Consider the following 27,385-nt stretch of genomic DNA (forward strand, 5'->3'; position numbering starts at 1 on the left):
GGCAGGGAGGTAACTCACATACCCTGGACTGGGCATCGAGCGCGCGCATGAAATCATTTGGCGTCTGATACTGTAGTCCGTAGCGTGACCTCTATGAACGCGGTCGGAGCTTGTGTCAAATGTCGAATTGCAACCAGACCTTGAACGTTCATATTTAGGTAATGTATGCTCAATTTTATCTTTAAAATAATATTTGAACGTATGAACACTGATACGTGCATACGTCAATGAAATAATACGAAGTCTGGTGTGAAATAATGAAATTAATATTTGTCTTTGTTCGGCCGTTAGAGTTTGTACAGCCCCACTCGGAGATTTATTTGTTGGGCAAGATGGCAAGTTCAGGGTGTTTGAGAATTTCGGCTGATGGCGAAACGAGGATAGAGTTTTCCCCCGGCCCCTGTATTCATAAATTTCAGTTGTCTCTGTGTTATTTTGAGAACAATTCCACACTACATGTTTGATCTTTTTTCTTGTTTTTCCTCTTTGCGTAAGGTGTACATTTTATAGATATTTTTTTTAGCTTGATGTGTGACGTGTGAGTGAGATTCTGACTCTGAGTGGTCAGTTACGAAGTTTGTGTATATTCAGTCTGAATTCTGTGTGATTCTGAACTCTCTTGCATACTGTCAATCGATCACTTGGTACTTGGTACTTGGTTGTTGTTCCTCCAAAAGATTCCTAGTGGAATTTAAACTGGAGTGGAGGTCGTGGTGGCAGAGGGTGGACTTATTTCGGAAGGAGTGCTACTTTAAACTTTGCTGAGTCAGTCAGGGATACTAAAATCGGATCGAGATTATTCCATGCTCTGGTTGTGCATGGACAAAATGAGTTCTTGTATACATCTAATCTGGTTAATGGTATTTTGAACTGACTTGAGTGCCCACGTCTGCTATGATCTGGTTTAGGTTTAATGTGGGTTCGGGCATCTAGAGGTCTATGTCCAGCTGGCCATGTGACATTTTGTGGAAACAGCTTAGACGGTGAGCTTCGCGTCTGTCTTGGAGAGAGTTCCACTTAAGAGAATTTAGACCACTAATAATATTTAAGATAACCTTGTACCCCAGGGGCTGCTTTCGAAACCAACGTCAAGACCAGGCAAAAAATTAAGTTTTTCATTTCGGGGGCTCCATTTCAAATTTTGGGGAAATTTTCGGGGGCTACTTTTTCAACTTTCGGGGGCTCTTTTTCCATTTCGGGGGCTCTTTTTTCTGGGGCTACTTTTTCGTTAATTCATAAAAGGATAGGCCTACAGTTTGTTGAGATTTGTTTAGTAGGCTAAGGTTTCGGGCTTCCTGCTTCATAATTGCCTATTAAAAAAGAAACCCCTTTTTCTAGTTCAATAACTAAGTTTTCATGTATTGATTTGATGCAAGAACTGTAACATAATAGACCCTAGATTGTGACTATTTCTGGCCATGAATTTCGATAATCATTTTTCAAAGTAAAATTTTCACAAGAAAATCAGACAGTCGTTTAAAAACATAGACATTAGTAATACTTTTACTAATTCTAAGCTCAGGTTTCGTAAATCTATTCACGAAACTAGATTGAAATCGCGCCAATAATGATGCAAACCAACAGATAACAATTTCAAAGTGTCAAATCTCTTCGACTCGAGCTCAGCCCAACTCACGCCCACACTGCAGCTGCAGGAAACTTCAACACCGGCGCCGCAGGCGTCGGACGCCTGCGCTGCCGGACGCCTGCGCTGCCGGTGTTGGAGCTTTAGCCCATCTTCACTCACACACACTGCACAGCGGCAATGCACTGTATTGTACAAATGCGTGTCAGTCACGGTGATTTTGTCTGATTTTCTTTACTTTTAAGAAATGATTATCAAAATTACGTAAACATGGCGAGAATATCACAAAATAGGCTTTAATTTCATACCTCTATTTATGGAAACTTTATAAAATTGCGGCAATCGTGAATTCGTGATGGAAATTGATTGCAGTTTCGCGATCATTTAGTGGTTCATGGTCTAGATTCAGCTTCTACCAAAACAAAATCGACCGCCAAAAACTCGACCCCTACGCTCCGTCTCGATCTCTCGCAACTGCGAAAATGTACGTGTTTTTGGCGTACTTGCGTGCGACATGGTAAGCCAGGTAAGGTATGGAATATGGTTCGAGTTTTTTTACGACCGATTTTTGTTTATACAATTTTACACGGAGATTCAGCGCGCGGACCAAGAAATGCACGCAATGAATACGAAGCTAGAAGAGGGCGCGCGACCGCTCGTAATCGTTACGGGGGCGATTTGAGATCATTTCACTTTTTGATGTCGCCCCCGAAATCGGATTTTGAGCCTATTTCGGGGGCTGTTTATGGTCTTTCCCGGGCGAATCCGCCCTCCGCCCCCGTGTATTTTTTTTGGTTGGTCAAGACAATCATAACTTTATTCACCAGCTATGTCTACGGCTACGGAGATGTCTCTGATCTTCCATGACCAGTGAATCAGTTTTTTTTTTTTAGATGGGTGCCCCCCCCCCCCCCCCCCCCCATATTTGCATATGATAGTTTACACAAAATACACCCTTACATGTATATTAACTATTCTTAGTAAAAAAAATATAAACAATTGTGTTTTTCACAAATATTTATCTGAAATGATCAAGGTTGAAAATTGAAAAGCGACTTGTCTGATTTAGGTCTGTAAGAGTCCGATGGAAGAGTATAGTACTTAAGTATGTTATGCATCAATTGAAAATTAATCTATATTTATACTGATCATCTGCTTTGTTTCAGGATACAATTAATAAGCTATGTCAACAAGAATCAAACGGAAGCCAGCAAAATATGCTGAGGAGGAGGAATCTCCAGGACCTCCTAAGAAAACTCCAAAGAAACCCCCAACATCATCCACACCAGTAGCTGCTGCCTCCCCCAAACTGACCACACCCAAACTGACCACACCCAAACCAACCAGCACCAAGGCCACTCCCAGTGCCCCAAGGTCTACTGCTAGACCCAGCCAGAAGAAATCACCAGAGGGGCAGAAAGAGAGGAAAGCTGACAAGGACTCCAAGAAACCTCTTCGTAGCTGTGAGAAGAGCAGATGCCCAGCCAAGATCCCACAATGCTTTGCCAATGCTTCAGATCGGTGAGCAAAACATTTCAAACCATTTATCACAAGACTCTTACATGCTGATATTGTCTACATTTTGTCAGTCAAGTTGCTGAGTTGTAGGTCGATCTTCGTAGCCTCTAAGGACCAATGGCAGAACCCAGGAGTATTTTTCAGGGGGGGGGGGGGAGGGGGTTACTTTTATTCTTGTACTAGGCATTAGTACATAAAAAATATGAAATCTCTGTAGTAAATTGTAAACAAAATTTGGTGTGAGGCACCAAATTTCCTTTTATTTAACTTGAACAAAACTGTGTTTGTTATCTCAATGCTTTACTCAAGTACCATATGCATATAAGAAAGGTTGCTTGTCCTTTGAGTTTGTTGCATGGTTTGTTGCTAATGGTATCCTCGTGTTTCTTTGTAGTTGTGCTGGTGCTGGTTCTACAGCTAGATGGTATCATCTCTCAGCAGGAGAGCATTACTGTAATGAATGCTTTGACTACTTCTACAGAAGGTGAGTGCATTGATAATAATTGATAAGCCTGTATTCAAATTTGACTTACCCTTTCTAATAAGGCTGTACAAAAGCACATTATAGAGGTCATTAGATCTTACCTTAAAGATAAAGACCAGTTATGGTCATGCGATTGCATTGTGAAAGAAACATTGTGAAATCGATCAGAAAAGGTTGATCATCTAGCATAGATGTACTGCAAGGTTCTGGAATCATCAAAATGATAAGAAATTTGGCCAAGTCTTCATAAAGTTACAAGCACTGTACACAGAAAGATGTATATGGGACTACGCACACTTGCGCAATACATGCATTTTTATCTCTCACATACCAATATATAAACTGATTTACCAAATATATCAATTAGTAGGCGGTTTCCCGGCAAAATGTTTATCATCATGTATTATTCAAAACGTATTCTTTCACATGATTGGTAATAAGAGCTTCCATTTCATTGTTTGAAATTGGGGCGTTTCTAATACTGGTCTTTACCTTTAACAACACTATTCATACACCATTTCCAATAATAATAATAGCAATGAAAACAATCATCTGAAATGATTAACAAGGATTTGTGAGAACTTGAAGTAAAAAAAACACAAAAACAAAACATTGGTGAGTAGTGAGGGAATGTCATTACAAACTCATGACTGAGTTGCAACTTTGTCTCAAAATCGGTTGATCTCCTTAGTCTTTAAAATATTCTGAAATTTATGATTCATAATCTTTTTTTTTACCTTAATTTGTTTTTATGGATATGTTTCCTTGGATTTTTTTTCTGGTGAAAAGCACCTTACTTCTGGGTTGGAGCTTTTTTAAAATTTAAAATGACCACTCTAGATCCCTTACCTATAAACTGCTGTGTATTTTTCTGTCTATTTTGTAGCCATCATCAAGGTTATCAGCTCGTCTCTAATTGGAAGCGTGTTTGGGGTAGCAATGGCAAGACTGAGCCTAGTCTCAAGTCCTACATGTCAGATAAAGTGCTTCCCTTCTGGCTTCAATGCACCCAACCTGGCTGTGGCAAATGGAGAGAATTCCCCTCCAAGAATATAGTAACACTGGAGATCATACAGAGCTATGTCTGCGGATATGAGGCAGGAGCAAAACAGGTCAGCTATTGCTTTCAATATTTATAAAGTTTAGTAAGATCAAATTTACAGTTGGTCAAGAATGAGGGTACCAGAATGCAGTGAACATCAGCAGACCAGATAAATCAGATCATAGCATTATAATTTTGTAAAGAGAGAACAGTCATGTCTTATGAATCCAAAGAGACATTTCCACTTTTAACCCCTACATTAACACCCCGCAGATAGAACAATTACCCCTGGCAAATACCTTAAATAAACAAACCTTTTTGTAGCCGTCATAGAGTAAATTGTCCTAGCGGAACTGTCAATGTGGTGTGGAGGGGCGGGGGTTAATAGTTGTTGTGCAGGGAATAATTGTCAAATTGGGCTTGTGTTGTCTGGGCAATGATAGTCCAGGGACTACTTGTGTTGTCTGGGCAATGATAGTCCAGGGACTACTTGGTCGGGCACATACACTACCATTGAAATGTTTAATAGCCCTCACTATCACAACAACAAACTGGACATTTCTCCACTGTCGTTAAAGCTTTAGATTTACCCTTTAAACCTTCCTCACAGGGCACACCATCAGATCATTGTACCGTACTACAGGACCATCGTGTTGAACAGACGTTTGATCTAGAATGGTTATCTCTCCTCGTCATGCCACCACTCCTTAAGACCTCTCCTGCTGCTCCGTTCCTCACATCTTACTTCCCTGATGGAGTGGGTCTCAGTGCATCCTGTCCCATAGCATCAAGGAAAGGAGGTCAGTTTCTCTTTCAAGTAATTGACTACATCAATGTGGAATTCATATTTACATATTGAGGATTGGAAGTTTTGTCCATACTTTATTTTGTCAGAGATGTAAGATGAGGGATGCGATTGGATTATAAGTTAGGTCTCCGGTTTAGATAAGGGTTTAGCGTAGAGAAAGGAAAGGGTAAGTTGTTGTTTTGTGTAGGGTTGAAATTGGAACTCTTCAAGTATATGAAACTGAACATGGGTATGCTGTCTCTGTAGTGTTGTTTGTTCAATCTTATACATTCTAGTTTCAGTACTCGGTAGTCTAAAGTGTTTAAATCGAAATCAGTACTACTGTCTGTGCAACATTATACATTTTGATATTTAATATAAGATCCACATTTAAAAGTTCTGATAGTACTGTTATGTTAGCAACATCATTTTCTTGTGGTATCATACAGATTGATGAAGATAAACTAAACATCTATTGTCTTTCTCTCTTTTAGGTTCATTGACATCTGAAGGAGAAGAACCTTTTGGTAAGTGAAGAACTAACTTGAGATTCAGTGCATGTTATAGATAATACTGTTTGCATGTTTATTGTTTATGTATGTATCTTCTTTGTTTCTTATGTGTGGTATATTTAAACATCATCATTAGGAGAATTGAGACATGACAGAGAAAAAAAATGTAGAAACAAGAAGAAAAAAAAGGGTAGGGTTTTATATATTAATATAAATTCAACTAATTGAGTCTTAATAGGATTCCATTTACCTCACCTGGGTCGAGGTAGGAAAAGTAGATAGATGACTTGTCAAAGGACAGTGCTGAGGCAAGGATTTCCATTGGTTTACCATGTGATCCACTTAGTCTGATAACTCATTCTCTAGACCATGGTACCTCTATTGGTGCTCACTGTAAGGGCTTTGGTCTGTTACATCACAACAAGTAAGGTGCTGTAAAGCCCCACTGCACTACTTATAGTTACTTGCTCCCTCTATATAGAAAACAATGCCTTAGCAGTGCCTGTTGGTCCCTCATGATCCTCATTTTCTTATGTTAATCGAGAGCTGAGTTGATGAGATAGCCACCTGTCAGTGACCACTCTGGGTGGTCTAATCCCTCCTGGCCAAACTAGTACAGACAGGCTTTAAAAGAGATAGTTATTATCTTGATTATGATTACTCCATTTGCTCCATCAGCTGCAGGAGTGAGTCCATACTTCCAGCCATTCTACCAGCCGGATGAACAGGGTAAAGCTCTGTGTATCTGCCCTGATGTGATGGAGCATGAGGAAGTGGAAGAGTTCCCTGAGTTTGAGAGGGAGCAACAGATGTATCTAGCTCTCAGGAACCTGGTCCTAGCCTTGTGGGCTCAGAGATGTAAAGTAAGTATCTGGGACCTGTTTCACCAAGCCTTTTTCTAATGACAACTGACAAAAATCAGTGACAAATCCGCTGATAACCAATCAGAAGCAAGGATTTCAGTAGCTTATAACAAAAACCGCATTTGTCACTGATGACAAGTTTTGTGAAACGCCCCCCTGGACAAGTCTAGGGTATTCACTTATTTGGTGTCCATATGTTACCAAGTATCCAGGAGTTCTGAACGTAAATTGTCATCTTGTGTTTAACTTCTCTTCACACCTGGGGGGTGTTTCACAAAGATCCTAAGTTGAACTTATCTCTAAGTTGGAATTAACAGTTATGGAAAGCCGTTAGCATCATTGAAAATATTTTGTTAAAGTTAGTTTAATAGGCATAAAATGGTGATTCAAATCATTCATATTGTCTGTTATCAAGGAGATTTGATGTTCTCAATGTGGAATTGATTAAAAGTCTAAAATACTTCCATTTTTGCTTTTGAATATATTTTATTCTAAGGCTACAAATGGCTCTCCATAATATTTAAGTCCAACTTAGAGTTAAGTTCTACTTAGGATCTTTGTGAAACACCTCCCTGGTCTTATCTCAACTCTTAGAAGTGCTATTGACTTCCTGCAATAATCAAGTATACAAAAATCTTAGGTGAGGTCAGTAAAATATGGAACAATATAACTTTTATTTGCCCATGTTTCCATAGAGCTGAGAACAATCTGATATGAACCTAGTTCCATTCATCTGAGCTAATATTTACATATGTTTATTGTTTATAATCTGCTTGGTTTTTTTATTAGGAATTCCTGACAGCTCATATCTGTACACAGAGACTCGTTGTGAGAGGCTTGGTGAGGATAAAATGTTCTGAGATCCTGGAACCGATTGTAGCCTTTCTGACACGGAAAGGACTCATCAACACAGGACTACTCAGGGACCCTCCTAAGGAGCTCCAAGTCTGTAGAGATGTGGGGATGGTAAGTCCTGGACCTATTTTCAGGAAATTCCGACCATAATTAGTAGAGATGGACAAATGGAGGAAAATAACTATATTCAGATCTATGTCATACAATTTTGCTGTTATAAGGAAAGAAGAGAAAAGACCAGGGTTTTAATGGAAAGAATGATTTTATGGCACATCTTGTAGTTATGGCTGTGAAGTATTCAACTTCTACCCTAAAATTTATCATAAAACTAAACGTAACCTTAGACCCAATCACAACTTGAACCTAAAACGTATATATCAGGTGAAATAAAGTAGAGAGCAAATTTGAGATCACCCTGAGAATTCTTGTGATGAAATTTTGCATATTTAGTACCCGTAGTGTTACATGTATTGCTAAATAATCCACAAAGCTTTACCTTGGTAGTTAAGCTCAAGTCAGAATAGTCTATCCCTAGTATTTGGAAGCTCATGTCATAATTTGATATGTGCTATGCACAAACAGAATATTATTGTTGCTCTATTATTTCTATACATGTCTATCTGTGAAATATTGAAAAAATGCAATATCATAGATGTGTGTGTGAGACTTCTCTTCCTTTGAATGTGTGGTTTGACAGGGGAAGATCATTGTGATAGGAGCAGGAGTAGCAGGATTGGCTGCAGCCCGTCACCTGACTAACATGGGTTGTGATGTCACAATGCTTGAGGCTAGGGATAGGATTGGAGGAAGAGTTTGGGATGATCAATCATTAGGATCATGTGTTGGTAAAGGAGCCCAGATTGTTAATGGATGTATTAATAATCCTATTGCACTCATGTGTGAACAGGTGAGTTACCCATCTCTTATGAGTTATACAAAATCTACTGTTAAAACCAATACTTTCACTAGATGAAATGTTCATATATCTTTAATGATAGTAAGTCTGCAAATTGCAAATAGTGTTATTTTTCAGTTATTATGTGGCTCAGTTAAAGCAAACAAAAAGCATGATCCTTGAAGTTCAGTCAAACTGATGAATAATGATGCTATATTGTATTCATTCTGAATGTTCTATATCAAGTGCCATCCGTGGTATGAGTCTCACTTTCATATTTAATTTTGATATTCAGTCAGATTTGCATATAATGGCTATGAAAGGTATACCATTGAATTCATTTTCATGAATGAATTACACTTTGAATACTATCATATTGTAATTACCATCAGATACCATCAAAGCTGTGGAATACCATCAGATACCATCAAAGCTGTGGAATACCATCAGGTACCATCAAAGCTGTGGAATACCTTCAGATACTATCAAAGCTGTAGAATACCATCAGATACCATCAGAGCTGCGGAATACCATCAGTTTACCTTATTGAATGCATTCCTCTTTACAGGGTGGTTTCAAGCTGCGTAAGATGCATGAACGCTGTGACCTGCTAGGAGAGGGAGGTGTGGTGACTGACTTACATGTAGACAAACGGGTTGAGTTTCATTTTAATGCGATGCTAGATGCCATTGCTGAATGGAGGAAAGACAAGTTCTCAAGCTCAGACTCACCTCTAGGCAGTGAGTAAACTTCTTTTCGTATGAGACAGAAACCAAACAAGATAGAGCAGATACTGTAAAGTGGATCGGGTGCTTGAAGCGTGAAACTCAATACAAAACAGACACCATCATTAAAAAAAAGCAATCTTGAGGGTTTTTTTTTGTCACACATATCCAGAAATGACTCTAGGCTAGGCCCTCTACAACAGAACAATCCAATCTAATCCAAAAGATATTTGATATAGCACCTTTTCCTTGCAGTTACAAAGCGCTGCACACACACTCCACAATGTTTGGGCCACTTAAAACAAAAGTTAGACAATTCTCAGAGATCAGTAAAGTATATGAAGGCTGGTGTTAAAGTATTTCTAGCAGAATAGAACAGTACATCAAAATTCTATCAATTGTCTCTGGAGAGCCAGAAGGTTGTTAACTCTGCTCTTAAGTATATGAGTCAATGCCATTATAGTAGCGGACAAAATGTCAGACCAGTGATAGCCGTTAATCATAAATGGCAGATGTAAACTGGGATCAAATGTCATTATGAAAAATAGAATATGTTTTGGTATCTTATGGTTCCATTTAAGTTTCTAATCATCACTTCTTTTATGTGTGTTCCTCAGAGAAAATCATGGAGATGCATCAGACCTTCATGGATGAAACCAATCTCACATTCTCAGCGGAGGAAGACAGACTCTTACAGTTTCACATCAGTAATCTAGAGTATGCATGTGGCAGCAATCTAGCAAAGGTAAGTTGAAGATTGCCAATATGTAATGCCTATTTGGGCATTATGCTGTAAATCACCTAAAATAGAAGGAAAAGGGCAAATGAAAACAATGATACAGGTAAATGAATTATACACATTTTTTATATGCATTTTAATAATAATAAAAATAGTGTAAACTTATAGAGCACACACACCGTCCAGGGACGCTCATGGCGCTAGCTCAGCAACAGTTCTCTTTGATTCAAGTAAAGTAAATAATTTTGCAATATTTTTATAACCCATTTCATTCCTCAGCTCTGCCCGATGTCCTAATTGAACAAGACTTTAGAATGGGGTTCAATTAATGTAACCATGTTTGTTGTATAGTGGGATTAATAATTGTCTCTCTCTCTAAAATGATGTAATGATAATAACAATAATAGTTAATTCCTTGCTTTGCATCAGCTTCCTACAAGTTGATTGATTCAGAAAGACTGGTGTAGATAAACTGCCTTATCTAAAAATGTAATCAGTGATTTATCACTTTAAATCCTCATCCTCTTGATTTAAAGCTTTAAAGAAATAGGCAGCTGCTTCAAAATGTTGTATATTGCTAATTATCTATGATTATTTGTTATTAATCTATTCATAATCATAATCCCCATCCCCTAATTTTCAATACATACAGTAGCGTACACTTATTTACTCCACTGACAGTCAAAGTCTTCCTGTCTTATTATCTCAAGGTTTCTTCCCTTCATTGGGATCAGAACGAAGCCTTTGCTCAGTTTGCTGGTGATCATTGTCTCCTGAAAGAAGGCTATCACACAGTCTTTACTGAACTAGCAAAGGGTCTGGATGTAAGACTACAACACCAAGTTACGGCTGTCAACCATTCAGCTGATGACATCACCATTACACTCAAGGATGGCCAGACATTAACAGCTCAGAAGGTAATCAGTCATGTTCACTTACATTCTTCCACTACTGTAGCTGGTGAAAACAAATGTAGATATGCAGGTGTAGACAATTTTGGTTCTTAGTACACTTACATTACATTACATGCACTTTGAAATTGATCCCCATAGAAGATATTTCTATAGTCATAAGACAGACAAAATGTGATTATTTACATGCTATTGTGTAAAAGATGTTCACCGTAGAGGGTGAAGGTACTAGATACCTGCCAACTCTTTTTTTTTTGGGGGGGGGGGGTGCTAAAGCCAAATTAAGCTTGTTTTATCATGTGCCGCGAATTGAGAGTTCATGTATTGTGTGGGTTGAATTGCTGCATGATCAAGCAGCGAATTTGTATTCGCTTTTTGGTACAGATTTACCGGGTATTGCCAGTTACACTGCCACTGCAAGTGCGATTTCTTATTTTTGAAGGCATACCTTGCTAAAAATTTCTATTTCTTATTTTCAAATGTTGGCAGGTATGGTACTACAGTGTTGTTCAGTTGTGTGTCTCATACTCCAGCAACAGTTGCTCTGTGTACATGATTTAACATCTTCAGCTCTGGACCATACACTAAACCTAACCATAACACTAATTGTCACTCAAGCATTTGTTGGATCACTATTGGTCATGGTTTCCTGGCACATACACCTACATCTATTAGTTAGTTTCAGACAAATCAAAATAACTTTTGAAAGCTAGAAGAGGACAGTATAAAATTCAGTACTTTGCTTGAATTGTGAAAAGTTTTGCTTTGAATAATACAAAATAGTAGTACAGTCATACATGTCGAAACCATTTTTAAGGGAAACAAAAAATGTGGTTTTTGTAGACAGGTGGCCACTAAAAATGTGTATAAATCAGAGATATATAAATGTGTATTATGAAGTTGTACTTTTGAATCTCCTTTTTCTGTATGATTCAGGTTCTCTTGACGATCCCTCTAGCGTTACTCCAGTCTGAAGTGATCAGCTTCACACCACCTCTACCTGAAGACAAACTAGAAGCAATCAACAGTCTAGGATCGGGGATCATTGAGAAGGTAAAGTACATTCTCAGACCTTTGTATTCAAGCCCATTTCTCTGTGAAAAATAGTACAGTTATCCTACCCTGTAAAATTCAATATGAAGGATTGTCCCCATGGTTTAAAATAGACCTATTTTACAGATGATTTGAAATGAATTGGACAATCTGTTAGAATTACGAAATTCACAATGTAATTCTTAACTGGGTCAGATTTGCTTTCTTTTACCCATTTATTCTTTTATGTCATTGCAAGCAGTTTGCTTACAAGATTGTGTCTCCTTGAAATGAAATTATGTTGCATTCTGTATGGATCTTTATTTTATATACTTTTGACAGAGTTGAAGCATATTTGTCTTTCATCTATTTCAAATGGCTTTTAAAAGAACAATTCTTCCAAAAGCTTAGATGTGAATACATAATATTTTGAATATTAAAAGATTGTTATCCTTTCTCTGACAGATTGGGCTGCAGTTTCCCTCCAGATTTTGGGAGAAGAAAGTAGAAGAGACAGACTACTTTGGTTACATTCCAACAGACCCTGCTGACAGAGGATTCTTCTCTATCTTCTATGACATGTCCAATGGGGTAAGTTGACCTGCAAGCTCAATCATTGTGTTGTTTGAATTTGTTTCCATATTTGAATACAGAATAAGCCATTGTAGTAAAAGTTGTACCGTTATAAGCATCAAGCCTACCAGAAAGTAGGTCCATTTTAATATTTTTTACTGCAATTAGATTATAGATTATGTTTTTCCAGACTTGTAACAGTCAGATTTGAGTAATAATATTTTGAGATTAACCATTGATAACACTATCCAAAAGATGCAGCCCATGATTGATGTCAATGTAGCTGTATAGTTATACCAGACGCATCACCACTATACCAACTCAAGTATCAATGAATTGTTTTACTGACAAGCTCCATCAGAACTTACCAGCAGCACCAAGCTAACAGGAAGATGGTAATGAAACAATGACCAGGGGGTGTTTCACAAAGATCCTAAGTTGGACTTAAAAATTATGGAAAGCCATTAGCATCTTTGAAAATATTTTGTAAAATTTATTTCAAAAAGCATAAAATGTTGATATTAATCATTCATATTTTCTATTATCAAGGAGATTTCATGTTCTTGATGTGGAATTTATGATAAGTCTAACATACTTGAATTTTTGCTTTTGAATATTTTATTTTAAAGCTACAAATGGCTCTCCCTAATGTTCAAACATAGATAAGTTCTTTGTGAAACACCCCCAGGTGTCCAATAGCCCTTCTTTTATATCCATATGATATTAATAGATAAGCTCAGATGTGAATTATCATGCAAGATCATACAAGTAAAGAATCAAAGATAAATACACAAATTATTTGTTTTTATCTGTATCTTTGTCTTTTTTACCACCAGAATAAAGAGAGTAATGTGTTGATGTCAATCATCAGTGGTGATGCTGTACAGAAACTCAAGGAGATGACGGAGAAAGAAGTGATGGAGAAATGCTTGTCATGTCTCAAGAAACTCTTCCCTAAACAGGTAAGAATCTGAGATCTCTGCTAGATGGTTGCCTCTAACTATTTTCCATATGGAATATGTGAGCTTTAACTCCTTAAGAATTCATTTTATTTTCACTGGAGAGAGAAAGATAGGAAATACAAAGTTAAATAGTTTAGCTGCTGAAAATTCCTTTTTTAAGGGCCTTCATTTCATTAGTGTTATTCCTCACCTTTTCTGAAAACTTATTTGTCAGTGCACACAAAAGACATTGTATTTGTAAATACAGAAATTGTTTATATTTACTGTAGAATGTTGGGAGGAATGACATAGACATTATCCCTATCATCTGTCTGTAATATAATGATAATCTGTTCTTGTATAGCGCATAAACACATTATGATATAATGTCCCTATGCGGTTCAAAGAACTTTGGAAATTGTTACCCTAGCTTTAGCTCTGGCAGCCGTTACCAGCGCTTAGTGCATTTCAAGGAATAATCCTACCAGGTACCCATTTACCTCACTTGGGTCGAGTGTGGCAAATGTAGATTAATGTCTTGCCAAAGGATGTTAGTGCTGCAACAGGGATTCAAACCCTGTACCTTGTGGTTCACAGTCCGGAGACTTATCCACTGGACCATAACACCTAACATGTGCAATGTTACTTTATACTTTCAAAAAACCTTGTCTAAAAATGAAACATTGATTAGATTAAAATCGATAAAATATGGGGTGTCATTTTTTGCAGACGGTTCCCAACCCAAGCAAGTACTTTGTAACCCAGTGGCACAAGGATGAGTTTGCTGGTATGTCATATAGCTTCATAGCTTCCGGTGCTAGCGGAGAGACGTATGATGTCCTGGCTGAATGCATCGATGAGAAGATCTTCTTTGCAGGAGAAGTAAGTAATCTTTAGATTCTCAAGAATTTTAAATTTTGTGTTTGAGAACAATGGCTCTTCTAAAGTCTGTAGCAAAGATTATATGTTTTGACTCCCCAATACATCTAATGTTAAGATCTAAATTTAATTTACATCATGGACATTTAGGGATCAAAAAGTCACACCAAGCTTGAACTTAAGAGTTGAATTTTGTAAAATTTCAAATTACATTGGGTCTTGTAATCCTGTTGTAAAGATATTGTTTAATCAACAGTCAACCCAATCAACCTGACATTATTGAGGGTTTAGAGATTTACACTAAACTTCAGGGAACATTGCAACAGGTAGAAGTTTCACTAAACCCCATTCACACTTGCAAATTAGAAGCTCTCTCAGTCAGATCAGCAGGGATCTGTTTTAGCCAGATACACTTGATAAAAGCATTTGGGAAAGTGAATTGGGTATTTGAGCTGTAATTGGAAGCATTGTCAGTAATGTAATGGAAGAGCTTACCAATTTGTTCTGTTCTTCTTTCAGGCAACAAATAGAAGTTTTCCTCAGACAGTAACAGGAGCCTACCTCAGTGGAATCAGAGAAGCTAACAAGATCATTGCATTATGATGAGGATTGTATGAACGCACCCTAAGACATTACAGTGACATGGGATTGTTTTCAGTATGCCTCTGTGGATATATTCACACATCAAAGCATAACCATGCTCTGATTGTTATATGCTTCTGATCTTTAACCTGAATGGAGTTGTGTCCTATCATGTCAATCGAGCTGAAACTGAATGGATAAGTCGTGGTGGTCTTCAAACATCCTCATGGAGGGCCTCACATGTTCATCCAAATGAACAGGTCTCGTGTGTATGCGTCATCTACATTGATTATGAAATGAAGTTTTATAGGTTGGGCATGTTCACATTGAATCATAGTAACCTTTGGACTATTGTTTCATAATGCAAATAACTTCAATAATAAATCAATGTGATGTTATGTGAATACTTATTTATCTATCAGTGGGACTTGGCTTCATATAGCTCAGGTCAGGCAACTGAATAGTTCAAATATCATCTGAAGACCATTCTTCTTGGCCATATGTACTAAACAGATAACTCACAACGAGTATCAAACATATCATCCAACAGTACTCCTACTCCACATTGTAAACAAAAAAACATAATTATTTCATAACATTTTGAAAATATTTCTATAAATAGACTGGAAAAATAAGACCCATCAGGTTCTTGGGTAAAATTGATTCATTTTCACTCTCTAAAGTTTTGCAATGCAATCTATTCATCATTGAGTTCACTGTATATAAAAATACCAACAAAAATTGAATTTTTGCGTGACTTACAATTAATTAGTATTGATATAACTTGTACAAAAGAAAATGTCTATATAATATTTAAGTTTCCAACAATCTCAAGCTTCTGTACAAAACCTTATAATTCATTTAAACCGCAAACATCATTATTGAATATTGAATAATAATCTTAAAGGAGTTGATTTTCACGTAAGAAAGGGTACCTGTGGAAGAAAGGATTAAGAGTATCTGAAGTCCCTTTAAAGTTGAAAGCCAAGGGAAGGTTATAGTTTGAAAAGTAATCAGCATGACGAAGTAGTATAGACATACCGGTAAGTTGACTTTCATGTTTATACAATGGCAGTGGCAGTAGTTTACCCGAAGGTTTTACACAGTGTTGTTAGTCAAGCATTGAAACCATTTGGCTAGTACATCTCTTGTGTTAATGCTGCATGCATCTGTGATGAGTACACCCCACTGCACAATAGTATGCAAATATGAAATATGACACATGGAATATTTATAATGTATTAAGCAGTTACAAATATTACATTGAATGTATTGTGGTTTCCTTTTCTGTTTGAATGCAATTATTCCAGCTATTCTCTAGTATTCATCCCAATCCCAACTATCATTTCTAGATTTTTAATGTGAGTGAAATATTCTGCAAGTATTCTTTTCATTGATAGTCTTATTAGATGGTTGCAGTAATGTTAGTATTTTCCTTCATGGTGATTTTTTTTGTGCTTATTTCAGTACAGTACTTTTCATTGACATGGCTACAAAAATTAGAAAACAGAGAAAACTTTTTCATGTCACTTGCTGGATTCCCAATGTTATTGTTGACTACATGTATTTTGCACTTTTCTCTGGTCTGTATTTTGATCAATTTAAATAATACCAAACTTTATATTATATTCAGAATGTAAACTATTATTAAACATAGAAATCATTCCAAGTTGTTGTTACAAGATTTTTTGTTGGTCATGTTTAGATCAGTGATTTAAAAAGAAAATATTATTATTAATATAGTCTTTTTTTACTTTCATTTCTTCATGTCCCAACTATTAGACATGTATATCCTCCCCTGTCTACAGTCTTGTATTCTTAAAAAGGTTTGAATTTCACATTTATAACCTCACATTATTAAAAACTGGATAATAATAATACATTATATTTATATAGCGCTTATTACAATGTTTCTAAGCGCTTTACAAAGTTGTACTTAGATGATATCAAGTAAAGAGTGCCATCATAGTAACATACTTTCCTAGGCTAGGAACAAGGAGGGCAGAAACAGTCTCTTACAATTTGCAATGTTAATGTAATCATAGATGTAAGAAATTGAATTATCACCCAAGAACAATAACTTCTCTGCATCTTTTTGTCAATTATTTGAAATGACTCTATTTTGATTTCATTTGTTTTCATTCTTACTAGATTTTCACTTTAACTCTAGAATCAATGAGAAAGAAACATACATCCCTTGCTTCAAAAATTTGTTTTACAAATTAATTCATGTAGTCAGAAAAGTAGTCGTTAACAAGCCTTGATTCTTTTGTATTATTTATTGTCTATATTTGTACAGTTTAGTCTTCAAATTTGATGTGTATGTGTGTAATATCCTAGTAAGTTCTTATTCAAAATGTAATATTTAAAACTTTGTTCTGTCTTTTCTTTTCTTTATCCACTGTAAATATAAGTCATCTGTAAAAATAAACTTTGAACTTTGACCTATGGTACAGAGTGAACTGGATGATAAAATTAATATACCAAAGCTCATTCATGTTAGTAATAAGATCAGTTCTCAATTTAAGTAATGAGCAATTCAGTATTTACATGAATGTATATTGAATCATCCTCCTTCAGCCATCAGGAATGTTGTCCCTTCTCTTTGAGGTTAGAGAAACAAACTAAATTCAGTATTTGTTCTGCTACAGTAGGTATTATTTTACAGATTAAGTCCAAATTTTCACCCATACGTCACAGACATCACCACAATTTGAAGTATTATGTAATGATTTTATCAAGTTGGTATCCTTACTAGAGTTTAGATCAGAATCATATCACAAAGAAAATTACACTTGCAATTATGTGATGTGGTTTTTCTGTAGAGTTTTCTTTATTCTTGTTAATGATATGCACATGATAGGCACATGATAGGCACATGATAGGCACATGATAGGCACATGATCACATCCCATGGTCTTTGACTTGCCCTTCAATTATTGTTCTGATTATTTTATCAGCAATTTTGACCAGTACCTTTTTGTAGGGCAAATATCCTATTTACCTTGTAACAAACATTGCAGAACGTCTTTCTTCTAAGGTATAGCACCAATTACTAGAACTCCAGATCACCTTTGTAGAAACCATACTGCATATGCCAGTTTTGTTGTGCATTTTTATCTCTAATTTTCCTGTACAAAAAAATTCATTGTAAAACGATTTTGTCGATTTGCATTTACTTTGCATCGAGTCTTCTTTATTTGATACATCTAACTTTTATGCATGCTGTGAGTGAACTGTATGATATTTATAAATGTTTCTCCCCTGAAATGCAGTGACTATTCCATCAGTCATGTAACCTCATTCACTTACACAAACAATATTTACAGTCTTGGTTCACTTGTTTTCCTGAGCGCTGAGTGAAATATCTTTACCATGTATTTTTCTACAGAGGAAAACTTTTTTTTTTCTTTCAGGTTCCTAGACGATGCAATGAGAGATACCATACATATATTTGCTTTTAGTGTAAGAGAAAGGGTCAAACTTGAAACTGTAATGTAAATATGTTAATATGTAGAAATAAAACAAGAGTCAGAGAAAATAGAATACTATCATTTTGTATGTATTAATGTGCATTATTTCATTTTGAAGTGGAACCACATTGCGATATTGTAGTATAATAGCTGGGATGTTTGATGATAGAGAGAGAGAGAGACACACACACACGCACACACACACACGCACACACATGCAAACTTGTGGTGTAAAGGACTCGTAATACACATCAGTATATTATTACATATTTGAAGACACACATTTTTTGAGGAAATATAACATACCAAGGCCAGTTTGGAAATTAATTGCAATACCGAGGACCTACTTTCATGAACCCTAACCCTACATGAAAGGACCTTGAATTAACAAATTAACAAGATTCTCTATACCAAGGAAATCTTCATTTTATGAGTGGTTATCAAAGTAAAGGTGCAGTTCTTACGAGTGTCCTTGGTACAACGTAGAAAGAGAAAGGGGGGGGGGGATTGATAAACATAGGATGACCGTGATGAAGAAAGAATGGCACAGACTGCAGTTAAAATCTCTGATAAAAATCATATTCTTTTATTGTTTCACTATAACAAAATAATTTTGGCAAAAGACATTACCAGATAATTTTATAGAGCTTGATAAAAATGTCCATGAGAGCACCTAAATCATTCGATTATGTAACTATGCTCTCTATATTCATATGCATATATATTTAAGTATCCTAACTGTACCTCATACAGCTTGCAAATAAATAGAATACAGACTAGCTGTAGCAATGATAGTGAAGTTACTTTGCATCATATCTTTATGCCTACCTGTCCAGTCCCATATTATCAATAATGGTAAGTGACTAGAAATATAAATAACTCCCAAATGGATCTTCTGAAGTGGAAAACGCATCGTGAGCAATACCACAGATCCTACAACAAACTTATGAAGGCCCATTAGCATTGATGTACATCAGTGAGCAGGAACCTGCAATACATATATCTAATAGATTCTAACATAAACTTCAGGAGATCGACTTGGGAAATATTTATAGATGAACTTATAGATATCATTATTGGTCATAGGGGACCAGTTCTAAGAGAATGAGGCTGAAGACAGATGAGGGACAAAAGTAAGGGATAAAACAACAATCCTTTAACTGGCCATTCCAAATTACAGAAGAGAAACTTGGAAGGAAAAAAAAAGTGCTATTAATCATACACATGATTAACGAAAGCTTTCTTCTGACAATCGCAAAGACCTGCTATCTGAGACCACCGTATTAATCAATGAAGGCTAGGAGTGATTTTATGTCATTTTACACATTCGGAATACATTGTAGAGGAAATCTGTGCATCCTGTACAATCATCTACAGTATGCCTAATTTACATTCTTTTACCCACGAGTGAATAAATCATATACGTCTGTTAACTTGCGTCCCTTTCTCACATAACTATAAATGACCACAACCAAATTTTCATCAGTGAAAATTGATCCATTGTTGGTGGACTAGAATATGTCAAAATGGAATGGATGTAACTGTATTTGACCTCTCAATATGAGAACCCCACATGTTATATCCACAGGATTGACACATACAGATCATTGTGATGTTATTACAAGACCAATGATGTATATCAAGAGCATGGAGGTCAAGGATCTTCAACGACTTTTCAATAAATTGCAAAATATCTGTTTGATTATACAAAATCTGATTGCAAGATCTGTGAATATTCAGGTTCTAAATGGAATTTTGACTTTACCACCAACCCAATCATCCCAGTCTAGAAAGTCCTTCTCCATGGCAATAAAACAGATGCAACTTGAAAACATGGCCAAAGGTTATACAAATTCTCAAAGTATTCTTTCTAATATGCATTCTATATTGAGATCTTTTTTGTCCCTTTACCCAAATGATTCTTGACATATCACCAAAACAAGATAGTAAGGTGGACGGAACAAGAACCCAAAGGTATAATACCTCTCACGTCATATCTATAAAATAAAAAAAAGGGGGGGGGGGGGAGGGCGGGTACTTAAACATAATATACTTCATTCATTAATAAACATATTATTCAGAGATAAGATAACATAATTGCAACAAAACATAGAATATTCCTTATCACATTTTGATTAAACCTTGATTGAAGCTCTTAACAAAGAAACTACTAGAAAGTTGCACTTGACAATTACATGAGTTGCTTAAAATAATATACATATCATCCATTCAGAGCCAGAAGGGCATTAACTCTGTGTTAGAGTATGAGTTAACACCCTTCTGGCTCCAAACAGATGATATGCTCATCTCAGACCTGTACATACATCAGAGCATGTCGGGCCATCATGATTATATGTTCTACATCTAGTACTATAAACTTTATCTATACATTTTATATCCAAAATATATACACACATTTACAAAAGTCTGAATAACTGACAATATTTTCATTCATGAGCATTAATTTACAGTAATATAATGTGATTCATTGGTAGTATACATGTATACAATCTTTATTGACATAATTTATTACAACAAACAATATTGACTATATATATATATATATATATATAGTCATGTCAAAGTTGAGAATTCTCACACTTTTATATATATATATATATATATATATATATATATATATATATATATATACCCTGCTGGCTTAAATGATGAACTAAAGGGAGAGAGAGAGAGAGAGCAAGAGGGGTGGGGAGGGAGGGAAAGAAACAGATATAATGCGAGAAATAAGAGAATAGAGATACAGAAGAAGAATGAGAAGCCTAGAGAATGAAAGTGATATGGTAAACACACAAGGAGAGAGAAGAACAAAGGATTATTAACTTCCGTGACATAAAGATAGAATCAGAGAAGATTCTGCTTCATTCTTATTTTCTCCTTCTGATAACCGATATATATTCTGAAATATTGGCAGTGAACGAGCTACTACTCACACTTAAAGACGATAGATGCACATTTCAATTTTTGGAAAAGTTGAAGTGTTTGAATTTGTGCATAGATAATGAGAAACAGAACACATAGGAGCACATACTATAACTGACTAAGAAACAAGCGTTTGATGGGATTTAGGGGATCAATCAGAAATAAAGTTCCAATATCACTCTTTAAATTCACCTTCCACATGAAAGTGAGATATAGGTTCAACAGTAGATTAGAAAATACACAAGATTGCTATTAAGGATGCGTGGTTAGATGTATACTCTGGCAGAATGGATAACCACTCAAGCATTCACATGTGTTTCTTCATACTTGGTTATACAACACTTCAAAATTGCTTTATGTGTCTTTCTCAAAGAAAGCCTTGGCTTCTTTGTCATAATGAAGTACAAAGCAAACTTTATTCATCAAACAAGTTTCACTTCATACTGGAGTCTTTATAAGTATTTTAGGGGATACATGTAGGTAGAATAGTTGAGGTTTACACAGTACTGTACTAAGTCTAATTCATCTGTGCAAACATTCTCTTGTGAACCAATAGCAGTGTTTGAGTTCACAAGAGAGCATCATTAGCTGCCTGCAATAAGGCTGTTAGTCTCACTACCCTCCTTGACAACACACAGCTACAACAGCCTTATTGCAGGTGATTGACAATACCATGATTGTCAGCACAGAGATGTTGAGGTAAAAAGTTAAAATGGAGTGCACAGAAATCTTCCATAACGAGCTAAGAGCGTAAGACAGTTGTCATCTATGTTGTACCCTAAGACTGGATGGAAAAAAGATACTGTGAACTACATAAAGAAACATTGAATACAAGCTTCTGCTTTACACCATCAGATGTATAATCCCAGAACCATTCAATCACGACCAGCTGTCTCTTTAAGCTGTTGGCTCTACTAGTTGAAGGTATTACAGATCAACGTCTCTGTAAGCTGTTGGTTATACTAGTTGAAGGTAGTACAGATTAATGTCTCTGTAAACCATTGGCTCTACTAGTTGAGGTATTACAGATCAATGTATCTGTAAGCTGTTGGCTCTACTAGTTGAGGTATTACGGATCAATGTCTCTGTAAACCATTGACTCTACTAGTTGAGGTATTACAGATCAATGTCTCTGTAAGCTGTTGGTTCTACTAGTTGAAGGTATCACAGATCAATGTTTCTGTCAGCTGTTGGTTATACTAGTTGAAGGTACTACAGATCAATGTCTTTGTAAGCTGTTGGCTCTACTAGTTGAAGGTATTACGGATCAATGTCTCTGTAAACCGTTGGCTTTACTAGTTGGAAGGTAGTACAGATCAATGTCTCTGTAAGCTGTTGGCTCTTCTAGTTGAAGGTACTACAGATCAATGTCTTTGTAAGCTGTTGGCTCTACTAGTTGAAGGTATTACGGATCCATGTCTTTGTAAACCGTTGGTTATACTAGTTGAAGGTATTACGGATCAATGTCTCTGTAAACCGTTGGCTTTACTAGTTGGAAGGTATTACAGATCAATGTCTTTGTAAGCTGTTGGCTCTACTCGTCGAGGGTTGATCTTCTGGACTCATTCTTCCTGAAAGCTTATTGGCTAGATTGCTGATGATGGCGGCCTGTAAACACAAATCGAAAAACAAGTTATAAGCTATATCCTGATTTAAAAAATGAGAAAGTAGCATAAGAAAACTACAACAAATATCACCAATTTAACCACCGAAATGGTACAATTAAGTAGGACAAATTTCAAGTCTACAGTTACTGATGCCAAGTATAGCCTCGCATCAAAGGTAGAATAACAAATTAAACTGACTACTATTGAATGTGCAATGAACTCCATATTTCTTAAAAGAGGCCAAGAAATATCAGTTTTTATCTTCTTTATAGACTGCTCGTCTTATGAAACCTAACTTTTTAAAATATTTCACTTTATCCATTTTATTTCAATGTGTCATCAAACTCCCAATATATATTCATAAGTATCTGTATAGCCATTGTTTGCATCTTCCTCTCCTATAACACAGTACTATGCACCTGTTTAGTCTTAACTGGTAGAGACCTGTAGCCATTGCCATCTTGGATGAGTAGAGTCAATGTCTGCATGTCACTTGATATTTCCCATGTCAATCCTTGCTTGTATCCAACACTCAGAATCATCATCTACATAAACAAACATAGATAAGACCATCAAATAAATAAATGAATAAACACAAATATAAACATACATGAAACATCATCTATACCAACAAAATAACAAGCACTTGTGTAAGATTGTGTAAGACTAGAAATGTTTGGATGCAAAATACTTTGCAATCTTTGTGAATGGTCCGATTGGCAAGAATTTAATGCGTAAAGGAATCACATAATAACACTGCAATTTTACATATGCACAAGTCTCTTACTGTGATAATGGCCATAGCTACTGATTCCAGAAAGTTCTTGGTTTACAGCAGCATTATGAGTTGGACAAACACAAAGACTAACAACAATCATTGGACAAGGTGGTTTAACACAGACGAGAGTAGAGAACCATGTAATGAGACAGAGAGAGTACATATCAATGGATATGATTGAAGAGCCTTCTACACTGGATGCAACAACAGACTACAACCCTCACCTTACTGATGGCATTAATGAGATGTATCCCTCTAGAGTTGACCCCAACAAATGCAGCTGGTGACCTCTGTGACCCTCCTTGACCTCTCCGGCTACCACCAAGCTGTGCTGACCCAAAGAATATGGCCGAACCATACACAGGGAAGGACCGACAAATCTCCAAGTACATCGTTTGTAATTTCTGAGAAAAAGAACAGAAACATGTCATCAAAAGCTAAACAAATATGTGCACTTAAATGTGAGCAATTGTTACGGAACACGCCTTAACAATTATATTTTTTTTAATCTTTGTGCAAGAAAAATGCAAGATATTTTGATACAAGTGCTGATTAGAGCATTTTTCTCATACACATATTTCAGAATCTATCATAAATCAATTAACAGTTTCATCTTACATAAAAAAACATTTAAAAAACCAGTGCCATGCTAACTTATAATTTGAATACAGTATGGAGTCAACACACCATATGCCACTACAATGATTAATGTCAGCTTTTTCTTTGTGTGACAAATGTATCTGTATTAGGTCAATGAACACTCATTTATTTTTTGTACAACTTCAACAAACCTTAAAGGAATACATGGCAAATAATGAGAGCCAAAAGGGCATTAACTTGAATCATTTTCCAAATGCCCTTCTGGCACTCCGGAGAATACATACCAGGTAGCTTTTATTTCCACTTACCGTGACATCTCTAATGCCTTTCTGTGTGACATTCCGATGTTCATTAACAATCTTCTGAGCCCAGTTTGTACTCCTTGAGCTTTGACCTTTACCCTCTAATTTGATGCTTGGGATGAAATGCCTCAGGTTGATGTTGCTACAATGAAATCAATCAAATTCAAAGTGTGATATCAAATCTTCATTAATCAACAAAACATAAATAGGCATGAGAGTGAATACTTATGGGGGTAAACTATTTTCCCATACATTATTTGATATTATGATCTACCATATTGTACAACATCAATATAAAAGTTGTTCATTACAAAGCCTTTTATAATAAAGAAATATACCTAAGAATACATTTAATGACACCCTTATTTCATACAAAGTAATTAAATTATGATTAATTTAATTTCATGATGACATGATATTGTGTAGTCATTTATGTTTGAGTACTATGGTTACCTATACAAGATACAGGAGCTGACATTTAGTTCCCTAAATATGTGGACTAACTCAACCAATTTAATCAGGGTTTAGACATGGACCAAGGTTAGTATGCTTTCATGAATGTCAGCTCATGACTTCATAAATTATTCATATCTGCTTATAACACTGAAAACTGATAAAACTGATAAAGGAGGCTCAAGATCAAGAATCGTAGAGCAGCATGATTGCCAAAGTCTATAGATACAACACCTAGGGCACATAACACACAGATAAGAAATCAACTGAATGCAATTTTCAAATTCATAGCCATGAACAATCAAACAATCAAATAATCAATTGCTAAGCTTTGTGTTAAAGGAGCTACACAAAGAAAAATTCACTACAACTGACAATTAGAACAAATTACATATGGATGGAAAGATTTTCTCTTGAAAAACATGAATAATTTGCTGAGAAATCATATAAATATCATGGAAAGGCGTAAAATGCAATTTTTCAAGACTCTTCTTAGACCCCCGAACGCCCCTGAACATAAGCCAAACACACGAGCGGAGCGAGCTCTGAATAGTGACGTCAAACACTGGACAAACAGCTCAGTACCAGAGTCGTGCGTGTATTAGTCTGCAGCTAGCCAGCAGTGTTCCGTGTGTGACGTCACAAATATTGACGCTCTACAAAGGACCGCTGAAGGCAGAAAATCTGGATCTCAAAACTAACATTTTTGAAAGTTGATTACTGCTGGCCCCAAACATATTTTGAAGAGGAGAGTTGTTGTATTTGATAAGTAAGGCTTCCCCTTCACAATGATATGAGTTTTGCATCAATTCAAAACACTTTTGATTCTTTGTGTGTCTACTTTAAAGGATCTTGGAGAGAGAGAGTACTGAAAGGTTTTTCAACTTACTTCAAGAATCCTGCTCTATGCCTCTTAGGATCATGGTCACCATATGTAATCTGCATATAGATACCAGCTAGTGTGATAACATCAGCATCATTACATGGATACATTCCCTTTAATACATTCAGCAAACACTCATCAAACAGCATCTTGATGGCTTGGGGATCTCGAATCTAAATCAAGAAAAAATATGATAATTGAGAGTAAGATTAATCTCCACTCCCAGGAGGATTAATTTTGTTTATGAGAATGCTCATGTTAACCAAGGGTTCATGCAATGTACAAAAGATAACGATCACCCAAATTTGTTTTATTTTTATGAGTTTTTAAGGAGTAGAATGATGTAATATAATCCAACATTGAGACTGTACAGTCCCAATAAATTCATTGGTCATGGCATCTTCCTTGTTTTCTATTTCTCCTATTGATATGAGGTCAATTGTATCGGGCAAAGGAATTGGCAGTTTACTAAGACCTCTCAGTAAACTACCAATTCCTTTGCCCGATACAATCTGTCATGACATTTTAAGTGACAGCTGTTGATAACTCTCGAGAACAAATTCCACAGGCCCTTTCAATGCCCTTTACAATTTATAATAGATGGAAACATTAATTGAAAAGATAACTTTTAAGTGCTTTTGTAAAAACACTTCAACATCTGTCATTAAGCGTAGCAGTACTGGGAGAGTTTTCCAAAGTTTTGGGCCTCCCCATTCCAGTACTCAGTCACCATAGATCTGTCACTATATTCTAGACGATAACTCATGAAAAAGATTGAAAATCTTTGACAGACATGAGATATCCCATGTAAGATTGTGCACCCCCAGCAGCATTGCCTGCAACTCAGTTGAAACCTTAAAAACCAGACTCTGGGAAGCAATCCAAAGGGGTAATATAATCATAGTCCCTCCCCACAACTGCAATGTGATGGGACTCAATTCCGAAATGTTCTAGATGCAACAAACACTCTCTTGAACGATAACGTTCTTATTGGTCAACTATATATATCCCTCTTGAGGATCAGGACCAGGATCAGAACAGAATCAGAATCAGAAACACTCACTGTTCTCTCTTCTTCCACCGTGAGTAGAGCATCTCTCTTGAGATACAGTAGAGGGCGCTCTGTATCAGGGTTGTAGTTAGTGAGTTGTCTTATGATGGAATCCCATTGCTTTAAATGTAACACAGGTTTATGCTCTGGGCGCATCTGTAAGTCTGCAAAGAACAAAAATTCATATTTCATTTCATTTTTATTTCATTTGTTTGATATGTCCATAGAAGATAATTGTTCATATTTACATTTAAAATCTTGCTTCACAGTACAAGTTTACTTCATGAAAGCATATGAACTAGTTTTCATTTTACATGTCATACTCTCATATATTTTTTCATCTCAATTTCAATGCTAGTACTATATTTAAAGTAG

General features: G+C 36.1%; 2 protein-coding genes across 2 annotated transcripts in view; one reads left to right on the forward strand and one right to left on the reverse strand.

The window, feature by feature from the left end:
• Positions 1-29: 29 nt before the first annotated feature.
• LOC577549 (lysine-specific histone demethylase 1B) lies at positions 30-18,474 on the forward strand. The gene is made up of 17 exons (XM_030974424.1): positions 30-158; positions 2,752-3,106; positions 3,498-3,587; positions 4,474-4,699; positions 5,240-5,429; positions 5,911-5,943; positions 6,607-6,791; positions 7,581-7,757; positions 8,344-8,553; positions 9,110-9,281; positions 9,884-10,011; positions 10,716-10,922; positions 11,853-11,969; positions 12,414-12,539; positions 13,358-13,483; positions 14,192-14,344; positions 14,861-18,474. Exons 2-17 carry the CDS (start codon positions 2,769-2,771, stop codon positions 14,942-14,944), a joined length of 2,562 nt encoding a protein of 853 aa, XP_030830284.1. The 5' UTR covers positions 30-158; positions 2,752-2,768; the 3' UTR covers positions 14,945-18,474.
• A 3,784-nt stretch (positions 18,475-22,258) lies between these two features.
• Positions 22,259-27,385, reverse strand: part of LOC593256 (krev interaction trapped protein 1) — a 34,086-nt gene continuing 28,959 nt past the window's right edge. The window contains exons 10-15 of the mRNA XM_030974425.1: positions 27,023-27,174; positions 25,966-26,132; positions 24,630-24,765; positions 23,946-24,125; positions 23,363-23,488; positions 22,259-22,944 (exon numbers count right to left, since the gene is read on the reverse strand). Coding sequence (XP_030830285.1) covers positions 22,846-22,944; positions 23,363-23,488; positions 23,946-24,125; positions 24,630-24,765; positions 25,966-26,132; positions 27,023-27,174 — 860 coding nt within the window. The 3' untranslated portion in view covers positions 22,259-22,845. The remainder of the gene's footprint in view (positions 22,945-23,362; positions 23,489-23,945; positions 24,126-24,629; positions 24,766-25,965; positions 26,133-27,022; positions 27,175-27,385) is intronic.

This window comes from Strongylocentrotus purpuratus, unplaced genomic scaffold (genome assembly GCF_000002235.5).
Source record: "Strongylocentrotus purpuratus isolate Spur 01 unplaced genomic scaffold, Spur_5.0 spur5_scaffold_7, whole genome shotgun sequence".
Lineage (NCBI taxonomy): Eukaryota > Metazoa > Echinodermata > Echinoidea > Camarodonta > Strongylocentrotidae > Strongylocentrotus > Strongylocentrotus purpuratus.